The sequence below is a fragment of the Pseudopodoces humilis genome, chromosome 1, assembly GCF_049639895.1.
Source record: "Pseudopodoces humilis isolate 2021_Gansu_Grassland_sample_001 chromosome 1, ASM4963989v1, whole genome shotgun sequence".
Lineage (NCBI taxonomy): Eukaryota > Metazoa > Chordata > Aves > Passeriformes > Paridae > Pseudopodoces > Pseudopodoces humilis.
Window position 1 is genome coordinate 38,240,057 of NC_142200.1, and position 15,522 is coordinate 38,255,578.

General features: G+C 37.3%; 1 protein-coding gene across 1 annotated transcript in view; it reads right to left on the minus strand.

Moving 5' to 3' along the window:
* Window positions 1-11,173: 11,173 nt before the first annotated feature.
* XKR4 (XK related 4) overlaps window positions 11,174-15,522 on the minus strand; it is a 211,508-nt gene continuing 207,159 nt past the window's right edge. Inside the window, exon 3 of the mRNA XM_005517153.2 lies at window positions 11,174-12,257. Within this exon, the coding sequence (XP_005517210.2) occupies window positions 11,311-12,257 (947 nt within the window). The 3' untranslated portion in view covers window positions 11,174-11,310. The remainder of the gene's footprint in view (window positions 12,258-15,522) is intronic.

Here is a 15,522-nt window from a genome sequence, read left to right on the forward strand (position 1 = left end):
CTGTTTCTGCTACTAAACAAACAAGAATTGTTGATAACATGTAATATAACTGGAAGTCTTTCAGCAGTAATTTCCATGAGGAGCTGAGTGACAGTATACCTGAGCATGAGCAAATTCTATGAAGGCTCACCTTCTCTAAAACTTCACAGCTCTTTCCTAATTATAAGGCTTCTACCACATCTACTGATCTCCATTTTCTTTATTTTTTTTTTCCTGCTCTATGCCTTTACACTGTCCCATGTGTGTTCCTCAGCTGTGCATGAAGAAGTGGATGTGAGGACTACTAGCAATAAATGAACATGCATCCTCATGGATGTACTGTGTGAGAAACTGAGAGCATGAGAAAATTTACAACCAGTTGAGCAACACCAAGCCTATAACACTTCATATACAGGAGAGACCATCTTTCGAGCCTATTCTAAACCTTATATTTCTTGTGGAAGCCATCTGAGATTTATCCTCCATAAGGAAGGCAATAAGGTTCTCTGACCCATAATCTATTCTAAAGATCTATAGTTTCTAAATCTAACGATCACTGGCATAACAGCCATACAAAATCCTCATCTCCCAGGCCTTAGTTTGAAACACTTTTGTATCTTATTGCTAACAAACAACTCCTGTCAATAGGAACAAAGTTATATCTAAGAAGTATCTTTCACTGTCTCCCTGTGTGTTTCAGCTGGTTTGTAACACACAAAGAATTTTCTCAGTCCAGGTCTTTCCCCGGGGAGAGAGTAATTGCACCATAAACAGGATTTTGGCATCAAGGTTTGTTTGAGTTTTGGGGTTTTTTTTTGCTGTTAAAAGACTCTGCTCCTCCTTTTATCCATTGAAACAGCAGGGGCAGCTTTTCCACTGTGTTTCACAAACATCTCTTAATCTTGACCAGAGGAATCATCGTTTTGCTTTCATGTCTTTTTGATCTCTGGCCTCCTTGTTAAGGTCACTAGAGGAGATGCTTCCACAATAAAATGTGTGTACAGATTAGTCACATGTGCCCTGTGCAGCCTGACTGGGCTGTGATATCATCTCACCTGAAGATTCTGTATCAGGAGTGTCCCAAGACAGAGCTCTTGCTGAGTCCCATGTTGCTGTAATTGTGTTCCTACTAGTAGTACCAGAGTTAAGTTAAATATTAAACCACTCACCCATTCTTGCTGAATTTTATAAAACTGGAGGTATACTAACCTACACTGTTTCTGATGACAAAAAAAATTAAGTGCTTTGCTGATCACAAGCCTTCCATTATTCAGATATCTCTCTGAGCATTATTATTATTTTTTACTTTATTTTATTTTTTTTCTGCTTTATGTCAAAGTAGCTAAAATCCACCTATATGTAAAAAGCAATGAAAAACAATGTTTTCTTCATTCATTCACCCTGTTCTTAATGCTGTGGCTAAATGCAGTAAGCTTTTTGTTACAGTAATTTCTCCAGGATAAACAGTTGCACAATCAGTGCAGTCATCTCAAAAATGAAATTGCATTGCTGCTGGACAGAATGACTTTTTGGCTGATAAGATGTATAAATGACCAGAAGGAAATTTGGCCAGTTTAACTTTGATGGTAACTAAAGCTGTCTCAGCCCTAGAAATCCTCTTTAAAATACAACTCCTTGCATATATGAAACAAATAAAAGAGAGAAATGTTACACAAGATAAATGATGAAAGCCTAGCTAGGATGAATTTACTAATTTTGCATTTCTTCTAGGTCTTTCTTTCCAGTGTGAGCACCTCACTGAACACAGCTAACAATGGCTTTTTTTTTTTTTCTCTCCTGAACTGATTAATGTTTGCTCACAGGACCTTGATTACTGTATTACAAGCCACAGATTTGCAAGATTAAAAATGTCTGTTGAATTAATTAGCTGCAAATCAACCTAGGCGCAGCTCGACAAGTTCCAAGCACTTCCAATAAAATAAAAAAGGAGGAATCGATAGCAGCCACAAATACATGACAATATGTTGGCACTTTGTGACTATAAATAGTGGCAGCTGCCCTCTCTGCTGACAAAGGAAGATTTTTCATTGTCCATACAGCGCATTTTAAAGGCTAAATCCTGCCCAGCCTGGTGTGGAAATCTCACTGATAGCTAAAATGTTCTCAGTGAAGTATGTCCCATGGGCCAGCCCAATAACCCAGGGAGCTGGAAACGAGCTGCTTGTCTTCACTTTCAGCCAGAGTGAACATGATGGTGCTGGTGCCAGGAGCGATCCCAACACACGTGGATGCTGGCTGACAGGAGCACAATGTGCATCCCAAAAAGTGGGAAATTCAGGGAATGATGTTGAAAGTCATTAGTGACTACTTTTGAACTTTTCCTCTGTAGTTACTGCCATTGTCCTACCCAGTCACGACAATTTTAGATCTCTCTGACCATGTAGCAGATCTCCTTGGAAACCTACTAGTTTTTTCAAACATTGTCCTTAATGCTGAATGGTGACACAGGTCAGGAACTCTAGATCTACATGTGAACCTCAGAGAAGCAAGCACCTTCACTGGCTAGTAGTCTCTTCCTCAGCTGCATAAAATTTTAAATTAATTCTCATCAAATATTGTCTGAGAAACAGTCTGGGATTGGCACATAATAATGCAGAACATATTGAAAAAAGCATCAGTAGTTAGAATTTCAGAAACAGTTATTGCATATGTATGGTACATTTAAATTGACAGGAATATCATTTTCAAATACATGCATTTGAAAATTATCTTCAGTACGTAATCTGTGCAAGAGCAGATCTTTCCTTCTGACAGCTTGCATCAGAAAACTGCATATGTGTTGGATAACAAACCTAATTATTGTTCTTCAGTCATCAAAATGCAAATAAACTGTCCTAATTATTGCAGGTTATTTCTTTCATGAACTACTGACAGTGATAACTGATAATGAAACAAATACAACCAACACTAATTACCTGAAAAAGTTTAATTGATCCTTTTGCCGTCTTTCTGTATGACTGGTTTTTTCCTTGATTAAGTAAATATGATAAATCCTTTTTTTTATTTCACACAATTATCACCACACTATTCTTTTACCAAAATATTTAAGATATGAAATATAGCATTAGACATATTTTCTCCATAACTTTTTCTTAAAGTGCTGGCACGCTAAATCACAAGGCTGTTTCCAATAATGACTAGAATGTATTTTCCAAGGATATAATTTTCTTTTTTGCAGTTCCCACTTGGTTATCCTTGATGACAATGTTCCTGATCCTTTTATTGTTTTAGGCTTAGGATTTAAATGAGTTGTAAGATTGAATCCCAATAGAATGTCAGGACTCACTGTCATGTGTATACAGAAACACACACACACACATATATATATATAAATGGATTTTAAACTGTTAATTTGCTCCCAAGCGTGAGATAAGGTCCTACTATTTTTACTATGATAAAACCAAACACCTTCACACAGAGTATTCGTTATATATGTTGTGGATACTGAATGTCTTGCATTCACCATAACCTGGGCAATTTGTGCACAGCTGTGGTTCAAATGTACTGTCTAGAGAAGCTATGTCTGCTCCACATGCTTTTCTAGATAGCACAGAGCCTGTTTGCCCTTTGCTCAGCCCAAACTGACCTTTGTTTGGCAAAGGAACTGGCATCTCAAAATGTATGAAATTGAGCTCAGGGAATGACAGATAAGCTACAAGTGTAGCTCTGGTGTCCACACAAAGTCTGTCTGAGCTCCAAAGAAAAGCCATGTGAACGTGGCTAGAGCAGCACAGAGTGAGTGCATTAATAGACCTGATTCAAGGCAGCATGTAGAGATTCAGGCTTTGTCACAGTGCTAACCATGTTCATACAGCTTTTGGTCAGGTTGGAAAGTGAGCAGAGTGATTTTGCTTTTGCCCCAGATGTTTACTGCAGACATTACTGTGGCTGGGTGCAGTTTCAGAATCCTCAACACTAAAGGGACTGAACACATCAAATGCTAGAATTATGTCTATACTGCACATGTCTACATTTGTATGTCCACACTTACATTTTCCACAGAGAGGAAGAACAGTTCAAAATATGTGGCAGGGAGCATTGCCCTTCTCCTCACCAGCATTCAGCCCTATATCCTTCCCCTGAGAGATAGCAGCTAAAGATATGAATCATTGCTAGCTGAAGAGATCACTGGATCTGGCTCTCCCCTAGCTCTCTGCTTACCACTAATTTACTGCTGGAAGAGTCCTCATGAGTATTTCAGTGCAAAGCTCCATCTGATAGCACCACAGAGGACCCAGTTCTTCCAGGTAAGATGGGCAGGAGAATACCTGCTCAGAGGTGTGAGCCTGGCAGACTTAGGTGGGAGATAGGAGCTGAGCTAACTGTGCTGTGAAGACCAAGTTGTATCTGACCAAGCCCAGGAGGCAAATTTTAAGTCCTTGGTGACCTGGAATTAGAAATGTTCAGAAGCTCCTAGTTGGTGCAGTTGGGAGGAACACAGTACAAGCCTGAGACCCCTGATGTGCCTGCACCGACCTCTGCACCCATGCTGAAATATGCCAGGCCCCCCAAGTGTTGTGGCTTTCATCCAGCTCATGCACATGGGTTTCCTTTATTTTGTGAGCCCTTTGGTGCATGAGATGGGAAAAGAGTGCTGGACTGTGACCAGGCTTTGCCCTGAGCAGACTTGTAGCACACAAACACAGTCTATGCCTTGCCTTAGCACTGTGTTATGTCTCTGCAGGCTCTTCTAGACATTCAACCAGCAGCTTTTTTACCTTGAGGAAATCACTGATTTGTGAAATTCTGTTCTGCAGTACTGTTACACACTAAGTGGCTGAGTGGACACACCTATTTCATGCTGAAAAATGCTTTTGTGAGGTTTAGTTCAGTGCAAAAAACTACCCCAAACTCAATGCTTTGTTAAAAGGATGTGGACTTTCCTATAACAGAACAGATCTTATGTAGAAAAGCTGCTAGCATTCCTAGAACTGCAGCATGTCAGAAGCAATTGCTTCCAAAGTTATCTGAAATAACTCAATAATAAGAGGCTGAAAGCTACAGGTAGGGAAACCTTACAGCAGTCGTACCTGTCTTTCTATGAATGTTGCATTTTGTTACACTGACAAATCTGCTACATTTTAAAATTTATTCCAACCATTCCTTGAAATGAGATTTTTGGTTACACTTTAAAGTTTCTTGGCTGATTTTATTTTAATATTGCCTTGCATATAGAAGTTGAGATTTGATCTTTCAATTAGTTGGTCACTTATATCACAATTTCTTGTAAATCTCTCTCAATGAATATAGCAACTGCATGTATAAGGCTGTTGCAATTATACACAAGCTTCTCTTGGACTTCTCTGGCTCATGCAAATCACCACGTAAGTGTGCTGAAGAGGATTTTTTGCCCTGAATCTTGCATATCTGTTCTCTTTGCTTTAGGATTCAGAGTAGGCACACAGTTTACTAATGGATATATAAGATCCTCCGTGTAAGAATGAAATACTAAGTATTCAGAGCAAAATGTAAGTACAGGGCCGAAGCTCACACACTTAGAAAAAGTTCCTTTTAATGAATGCACTGGTCAGGAACTGGCTTTTGTGAGAATCACTGGAGAAGACTGGTTTCAGAGACATTCTTCAAAGTCATCTTAAAAGGATCACAGAACAGCAACTCAGTCAAAGTGGGTGTATTCCTGAATGTTTGAACCAAAAAGGAAAGAATAAGAAATCTTTGATTCATGCTGAGTCAGCACTAAGTTTAGTGTATGTATTTCAGGTTGTGCCAAGAGCCATGGAGGCCTTTTGGCATTAAGCAAATCTCCAGCTGAGTTCAGTTTGGAGTGAAGAGGTGAAGACTTCTGCTACCATGGCCTGAATTCATGTAGTTCACTCTCTGCCAGGGCCTGATTTTACATATTCATACCAGCGAAGAAATCTCACCAAAGTTCTGCACTGAGGTCACTGAGGTAAAACAACTGGTGCCAGGGGATCCCTCATGTGTTAAAACAGCTGTGTAAATTATGTCATCAGTGACACCATTCCCCTAACTTTGCATGGACAAGGCTTTGTAATGTCATCTCTGTCTCTCCGGCAATGAAACCTTCTCGCACCAGATGTGAGAAATATCACTCAGCAATTTGCAGCCAAGTGAAAATGATGGCAGAATTTGTTTTAAAAAATCACTATATGTTAACTACAGTAATCTGTTGTGTTGGTTTTTTTTTGGTTTTTTTTTAATTCCCAGATGTAAAAGAATCTGTTCTCATTTTGCATTTTACCTCTCTTATCAGAATAAAGAGGAATGGATTCAATGCTGTAATGAAAAGATATAAACAATCTATAAACAATCAAGGGATGATTTTATAACTTAATGCCTCTGGTACACAAATGGCTGTTTGCCACTTACTCCATTTGGCTTTCTGCTGAGAGCATGGGCTCTATGTGAGCTAGTATAATCAATACAAGTAGCGAAATTAAATGGCTTATTGTGTATGTAGACAATTCTTCCCATGTCCTGCATTGTTGCACTGCAGAATTAGTAATTGTGGTGCTGGGCTTGTAGATTTATGGGCATGTGTTGTGATTATTTTCATCATGCACATCTTGTAGGGGTTTAACTTACATAGCCTTGTTTAGATGGATGCACAGGTGCAATTTACTCTGCTTCCCTCCATGCACAGGAGTAAGAGAGGCAGCAGTAGGACCCCAGGAATCTGCTGAAGTCTTTTCCTTGGCATTGTGCAGGCAGTTAAGGGGGTGCAGAGTAAATCACAGCATCTCAGTCACTCTGGATTGCACAGCTTCAGGCAGGGAGCAGAGAAAGGGCAGCGGCTTTGGAAGCTGAATCACTGGCAGAGCCAACTACATCTCAGTACAGTGCCACTTTTAAGACTCCTTAAAAGTGATAGGATCAAGTCACAAACACTTCAAACTCGTTTGTGTTCTAAAAACCCCAACAGTCTAGTTGTGAATATTTGCTGGCCAATAAAAAGTAAATGAGCATATTGCATGATTGGGAGTTCCTTTCCAAATAAAGCAGCACTTCTACTTTTAGTACCACTTATGAATTGCTCTTTTGGGGACATAATGATGTATTGGAAAGACCATCATATGTTTTAAACTAATACAGGTTTAATAGCTATTCACCGCATATTAAAAATTGAATTGCCAATAAAATTGTAATTTTCCTCCTCTGCTTAAAAGTTTACAAAATCAGGCAGATGAGGCCTACCTAGCATTAAATTTTGGAAGGAAAACTTTCTCCAATTTTATAAAAATTAATTAATAGAAAATTTGTTGGTTTGACAACAAAAATATTGTATATATGCCATCAAGTCCATTCAACCCTAGCAAAGAAACATTGTTCTGTCACAAGAAGCATATTTAAATTGACATAATCAAAATTGGAAATCAATTTTTTCATTATTAAATATGCATGGAAGGAAAGTATTGCACATATTTGTAAAGAACTTTTTAAAGAAAAATTATCCCATTACAGAACAAACAGCTTTTAAGATAAGTAAAAATTTTTCTCTTACATTTTCTTGCATGTTTTTTGAATGAACATGGGTATAAATTACCTTTATTTAATTAATGATAGTAGTTGAATTGTCTTTTCTGCAACAGACAAATCCACAGCTCTCAAAATTTTAGGACCACGTTTTTGACCAGATAAATTACCATTAAATCTGCTGCTAAGTTTGTTTGGTTCATTAGAACAATGCTCCCATAAGTCTTACTTCTAACAAATAGATGTGATTGCTTTTCTTTACCAGAATGCAAATATGAAAATATGAGCTTTTTTATTTTCCTGTATTCTGAAATGAAATTTAAAAGGCCTGATGTTTTGATTATTTCAAAAGCAAAGGTTCAGGTTTTTTACAAGTCCTTTATTTTAATTTTATTTTTGCTATTGCTGTCTCAGTTGAACTTTATTGAATTTAGAACTGTCTGTGGCAAAAAGAAGAGTGCATATTGATTATTAACTGTCCATAAGGCCATAATGGAATTTCAGCACGGATTATGTTTAATCTTGGAAATTTCTATAAAAAATTCTTACAGCTTTTAATATGACTACTCACAGCAATGCAAATTAGGAAATTGTCCATGTAGTCATCAGAGTGTTTAGATTTCAGTCACTGCCCTGTTCTCAGTGCAGGTAACATTGATGTTATGAATGCAAGAGAGCAAGATTTTGGAGAGCAAATTTTGACTTAGTGCAGCATAACTTCCACCCCTGCCTCAACTGCCAGATTGAATTCTGAGGACAAGGTGTGTATATGTAGTGCTGCATATATATGTATAAATATATATACAAACACACATATATATATATGTCATTCTGCACTCACACCCTGCAGTAGTTTGCTTAAGATAAACATTTTTGCAAACATTAGTTACAAAAATTAAAAATGCTGTGAGGATAAGGAAAATAAATGCTAGGCATGAAAAACCACATGGATAAATAACACCTCTGTCTTTCCTTCTGAAACCAAATAAAAGCAAATCAAATAAACTCATCCCAAACCTTCTTCAGAAACCTTGCAATGCAAGCACCGGTGAAGACCTTAACCCTTTAAATTCCATACGAAGCAACTTTTCTTCAATTCTGTAAGCCTGACCAAAGGGCTCACAGCTCTGAGGGAGAGTGAGAGGATGAGAGGGACATCAGAGGAAGAGCCTTGCTGACAGCAGCGATGCTGCCCCTCTCCCCAGGAGGTGCTGGTGCGAGACTGAAGCTTGACAAGGCTGCTCACTGTGCCTCACTCAGGCTTCAGTTTCCAAGTTGTTAAAGCAGCAGCAAGCACTTCAAATTGTCTCCAAAACAAACCCTCACATTTTGGATCACAGAGCTTACATTTACCTCCTTTGTAAAGAAAAACAGCAATTCCCTTGTGCGAACTAGAATTTGATTCTGGAGTGAAGGGTCTATTGAGTATGACAGGATAAAGGACTTGCTCCCAAAATCTTTTTTTAGCAGTTCTTGAAGTGGCATATTTTCTGAAAAAACATGAGTGCTTTTCTCTGAATAATGAGCTGTATCTCCATGAAGAAAAGGATAATCACTTTGTAAAAAGCTTCAGGTTTGGACTATCAAAGATTTGTTTTATTAAAAAAAAAATTATAGAGGCAGTTGGCCATTATTTAATTTGAAAATACCTAAGAAACCCCTGAAGCATAGTTTTTTTCTGATCTGTGTAAAGTTCCCTCTGCTTTGCAGATTCCTGCACTTCCACAGGTTTTTGTTTTGAGGAACTCGCCCCAGCAAAGAACAACAGGTATCGAATATTTCACTAATAAAAAAAGTCAACATTAAAAATGGCTAATTGAACGCATACAAATAAACATAGTCTGTGTAACCTTGGCCATTTCATAGTACAAATATTGGTAATAGGAAAGACAGAAATTCACCCAGCAGCATACACAGCAGTGACTACACTGGATATATCTGACAGTGAAGATTACAATACCAATTATCAGGTCTTCTCCATCCTGACAATGCCATTTACAACAGTAACTCTTCAGTTCTGCTTCGCTCTCCTAAAATGGATGGAAATAGTTATAGCAAATTGTTTCTCATGGAATCACTTGGTGTCTTTACAAGCCGCTTACATTTGAAGCAGGATCCACAGTTTATAGAGTATTCTAAAAGTACCCATGTAGGCTTTCATATGGCATTACACTGCAAAACAAATCCATAATGTGTGAAAACCAGGTTTGTGTCAACCTGCAAAAGCCATTTGATAAAATTCATGGACCAATTCTTAAAATCTAAGCTATAAAGAGAATGAAATGTATTAAAAGATTTGAGGTTTATAAAAAGTAACCTTTTATACCATATTTTTACTTTACAAAAATATTGAAATAATCCATGAGTTTTTCACTCTGCACCAGCTTTAAAAAAAATACTATCAAATTTTGACTTGCACCTTTAATGCATCTGAAAGCACCATCAGGGGATACTTTTAACATAAAGTATAATACCATTAACTAGATTTAGGGAGGTATTTAAAACCCAAAAGCTTGCAGCAAAAGCACTCTATTACAAGAGATTCTAATTTTTAGACACATCTCGACTCCAGTCTTGAACAGGCAGAAGAGGCTCTTCCAAGTAACTTGTTTATACTATGCTTCAGTGAATATGCTTACTAAGAGGTGGCTGAAAGCCTTTAAAAGACATCACTTTCACCTTGGGTGGGAAAAATCAGAGCTGTCTCTACACATTGAGAGCTTGGTTGGTCTTTCCTGCTTCTTTTTCTGGTAGGGCTTGTGCCACTTGTTGTGTCCCTCAGGCAATATCAACCTTGCAGTTATACAATGTTTGGCACTAGAAGGGTATGGCATGTCAGTCTCTTGTCACACCTGCATACATTCACACACTGAATCATGCATTCTCAGTCCTGAAACAGAGAAGTTGCAGTGTGTTCAGCTCCTTGTAGCTTCTTCTGAAACAGCTGAATGGGGTCCTCCGAAAAGTTTAGAATATGAAAATTATACTTGTTCTTTTAATTTTTATTTTTTTTTTTCAAATTGAACACTGAATCATGATTATCATTTAATGAATATCACTACGTGCTAGAGCTCCTTATTTCTCCTCAAAACCAGAAGTGACCTGCATAGAGTTTCTGTTGAAAATAACATCAAGAAGTTAAATTGCATTTTAAAAAGACTTTGAAATTCCACAGCAAACAAACAGTTCTGGTAGTGTTAATTTTAATGTCCTAATTAATCAGAATTTAGTTTATTTCCCATTGACAGCCTTATAAATATGATGACATTTTTTTTTTAATCAAGAACTATTTTGCAAACCTATTCTAACCTGAATGGTTGATTTATGGGAATGTTGAAGACTACTAAGCTCCTGTTTTTTGCCCCAGAAAACAGTTTTCCTAACAGCAACACTGTGTGCTACAGTTTTGTTATTTTTGAAAAGCTGTGTTTTTTTGTTTTTGCCATCGATTATGGAAATATCAATCATTAATTTCTAAAATAAAATGCACTACTGGCTGAAGTTGAAAGCTCTGGTCAGAGCCTTTTTATTGGTTTGATTGTAACTACTGTGCAGTCAGAGTTTCATAGCAGTAAGGGGTGGTGGGTGAGTTCCCCCAGCTGATGTAACTGATTTGTATGTGTGGGTCAGGGTTTGGGGTTTTTTGAGGCTTTCAGACAATGCTGCTGTATCAGTGTCCTGCAGACAGACTGCACACAGTGGATCAAATGATAATCATGATGATAGCCAGACTAAGAACACTATAGCTTGCTGCTCTACTTTTAGTACGCAGTTTAGTTGTTCCTACAGCCCTACTGTCAACCCTTAATTTGGACTGTGATGTTGGAGCTGCTTGAAGCTGTGTTTTTGCTTTGTTTACAATGTGGTTTCATATTCCAAGCGCTCCTGAATAAGGGCATCATCTTTATACTGTAGCCGTGGAGGAGCAGGGGAACATTCAAACGCTAAGATTGCCTTCCTCAGGCTCCTGTCCAACACGTGTCTCTCCCATGCTGGGTACCTGTTCCTGAACAGATCGATTTTAATGACAGACTCCTCAATCCTTGGTGGCCGGGATGAAGGTGTGGAGGGTGCAGTGGGTCTCACCTGAAATACAGGCGCACACCCATCCCTCTCCGCAAATTTTTGATCCCGCTCGCTTGTGACACTCCGGTTGTTGGAGATGGAGCGTAGTGTGCTTGTGGCCACTTCTGGGGGAAGGGTGAAGGCAGCGGCAGGGTCCTCACAAGCACAGCTTGGTGACTGCCCAAACCTTGGTCCATTGGGGTGAAAGAAGGCATAGTACATTAGCATAAAAACAATGCCTGTTAAAAAGCTGCTGAACACTACACACAGTGCTGGTATGGCAAATGCATCAGAGATTGGAGGGGCCTTGTACAGATACCAGAGAACACTCAAGGCGGTGTTTTCTAAAAGGATGACAAAATAGTAAATGAAAAGCCTACAGCGTGTCCTTCCTTCCTTGACATTGAACCAGCTGAAGATATAGATTATCCCAACAACCATGTCGAAAACTATCTCTTCCCATTTAGTGATGCAAAACTCTGTCTCGCAGTGAACGATCCAGAAGGTCATGATGCACCAGTGCAGCACGATGAAGATCCCAAAGTACAGCTGGAAAACCGAGGCAAACAGAGCAAAAGTAATGACCCTTGCTGCAATGGTGAAGAAATGCCAGCAAAACTGGATTATAACGGCCATATAACTGATGGGTTTCTTGTCATCGCGGGAGTCACGGAGGGCTTTTTGGTAGGAAGCCAAAGCCCAAGCCAGGGATACAAGGGATGCTGCAGCAGTAAGACCTAGGAGGAAACAGGAGATGCAGTTAAGGCATAATTAGTATGTCAGCACTTTGCTGAAAACAGTGAGATCCTTGCTGCTTTAAATATGTTCTCCACCACTGGCACAATAAAACCTCTTCCTTCCCCTTTAGCTCAGAGAGATGAACCTCTGCTGCTGAGACTTCATTGCCCGATGCTGGGTACACACAAACAAGAGCAGCTATTAAACCACGCTCTGAACCTCTTCCCCAGCAATCACGTATTTGAAACAAATTAATTAATTCATAACCTTGAGCAAGTTGGGAGTAGGTGTCTCTGTCAGCTGTGTGATTTAAGGGAATCTACTGTGGTTATTGTTTTCAGAAAGGATATGAATTTTCTGATTTTTATAAGTCATTCAAGAAGCTTAATATAAAGCAACCAAGTATTTCTAATTAAAATGCCAGCATCATCTACGTAAAAACTAAATCAATAATAATGTGAGCATAAATCTACATGTTATAAATAAAGTTATGTTACCCTTGTTATATCAAAATTTAAACTAACTGCCTTACTCTTGCTGAGGGAAAAAAAAAATATCCCATTTTGATATTTGCACCACTTTTAAATAGAGTTTCAATAAACAGAAAATGTCAGAACTTATTTTCTTCCAGCTGGAAGTTAACTTTATTTTAAAAATGTTGGAATTTTTTACCAAATTAAAGCTGTGAGTAAAGATGCTCCTAAAGTAGGGGGCTATGTATTTTAATTTATATAGCCATTCTATCTCCAAAATATCACAGAATTGCCTATTTACAAGGCCCTAAACTAATTTATTTACTAATTTACTAATTTACTAATATTATTTAGTAAAACCTGACAAATATTTAAAGCATTCAAGATGAAATTATTTCTCATAAGATTTAAAACATCCGTTTTGTGAAAATACAAAAACTGTAAAACAATTGTAAAAAAAATAGACCTTTCTATTCTCATTTTAAATGTTTATTATTCTTTTCTCCTCAAGGGAATTTCATTCTTGTCAGTAGGTAAATTTTGGAAAAAAAAAATTGGCTTTGAAACAAGCCTGCCTTTTAAACTAATCTGTTGCTTCCATACACTACCAGAAAAACACCTTACATTCCTGTTTCAAAAATGGTATAGGTCAGCCTAATTTTTCAAGTGATAAATACTTACATAGCATTCTGGTAGAAATGAATGATAATTCTTCTTTATTAGAAGATTAATTTTTATTTGCTTATGACTTGCATCCAGCTGCTTTGGATGGAAATGGGAATTGCAATTGAAGTGCAAAATCCTTGCCTTTCAAGTGTATTTGTTATTTAAATAAAATTGCAATAAATGTTGCATACAGAGGAAAAATGTATCAAGCATTTTATATTTAAAACTGGTTTACTACCAAAGCTAATTTTACACACAGCTAATGAATGAATTCATAAGTCTCAGGATCCCAGACTGAGAATTTATTCATAGACCATTTAAAGATAATGATGTTTCAGCTTATTCTATTTCTAAGCAGTTCCTTAACTTTGAACTAGTTATTGAAGTAAATCAAACTGACATGAAGAAAACATTTCTTCTGTCTGCTGTTAAAAGCTGCTTAATCATTTCAACAACCTTTGGTTCTGGATGCATAGCCAGTATTTTTCTTCCCTATTAAACAGCTTTTTTTAGAACTCAACAATTAAGAATATATTACTTAAGTATTATAAATTTTAAGAAATTGTATTAATAGAAAATAGTAAATTTAAGCCTACATACATGTTGTTATTCACTCTGAAAGAAAACGAAGAAAGGTTATTTTAAAAATAAAGTAAGTAAGTTGTGGAGATAAAGTCTATTTCAACAATTCACTTGGCTTAACACACTAAGATTTTGCTCAGTAAGTAATATAGAGAGATTCATTGCTTTCAGGAGGGATTGTGTTTGCCAATGTTTCTCCCTTTCTGGCAGGGTGTCAATAATGTTGTGAGCTCCCATGAATCCGTGACTTGAAAACCCCTTTGTTTTAAAAATAAAAATAATAACAAACAATCAGCAGAAATACAGAGCAAACTTGGGATTCCAGGGAGAATTTTTAATAAAACTTCATATTTTTTATTCTCATGCAGATGCTTCCTTCATGGATAAAACAAGCTATCAGCAATGAAGACAGGAAAGAGACGTTATAAATTGGTGCTTTCATTTCTGACACATATATTTGCTTTTTCACACTGGGCTGCCTTTCTGTATCCATTATCTCTGATGACAACCGTGGGAGCTGAAAATGTAAATTCTTGTTTTCCTGTAGGAATGTTTTAAGTATTGAAAAAACACAGTTCATTTCCCTCATGAAATGAAAAGTTGGGAAAGGTAGATGAATAGGATAAAGATTCTTTCAATACAAACAAGCCACTCTGAATCAGAGCTCAAGAATAGAATTATCAGCGCAGGAAAAAATAATGTGAGTGAGAAATCCATATATTTTCTTTGCAAATCTAACTTTAATGACCTCACACACTCCCCCAGAGGTTTGTAGAGATATCATCAGTTTTGCATTAGGAAGTGTAAAATCATTCAATAATGCACTCAGAATATAATGTTAAATTCATAGGAATTTCCACTGTTCTAATGCTAATTAATTCATAGTCATTGTCTGGGACATAAAGAAGCAAGTACATAGCAAATAGCTATGCAATTCTGTTATTTAAATAGTCATTAATGGGGAATCATCCTCTGCTTTTACAGAACTCAGGCATACTGGCATACAGGAGAGAAAAGGAGACAAGGGAATACACAAAAGGGAAGAATTGCCAGCTGATATATTATGTATCTGCTCTTGGCTACTGGTAATAGTATTAGGGATATAGAATTAAGATAAAGTTAAATGCTTCATGGGCTCCATCCATTTTTCTTTATTGATGAGACCAAGCACTAAAGAATTATTGAAAGTAAATTAATAATGAGAAGAGTGATGCAAAAGTGATGCAAATGGCAGTTTGCTAATAAGTGTCACTATATAAATAATTCACTGGGAATGGTTAGAAATAAAGTGAATTATTGTAGCATTGAATGGATAATGCATTAATTAGAATATACTGATGCATTTGCTGAGTATATGTTCATATAAACCTCTTTATCCCTTTTTCAAAGAGGAACTAAAATAAATTTCTATTACTATTAAACAAAAATTTTAGCAGTGCAGGTGCAGTCAGGAAGACTTAATTGCCACTCAGAAACAGAGATTGGACAAGATCTGTGGAGCCACTGCTCATGAAGAACAAGAACCAGCTCTCCCACTTGATCA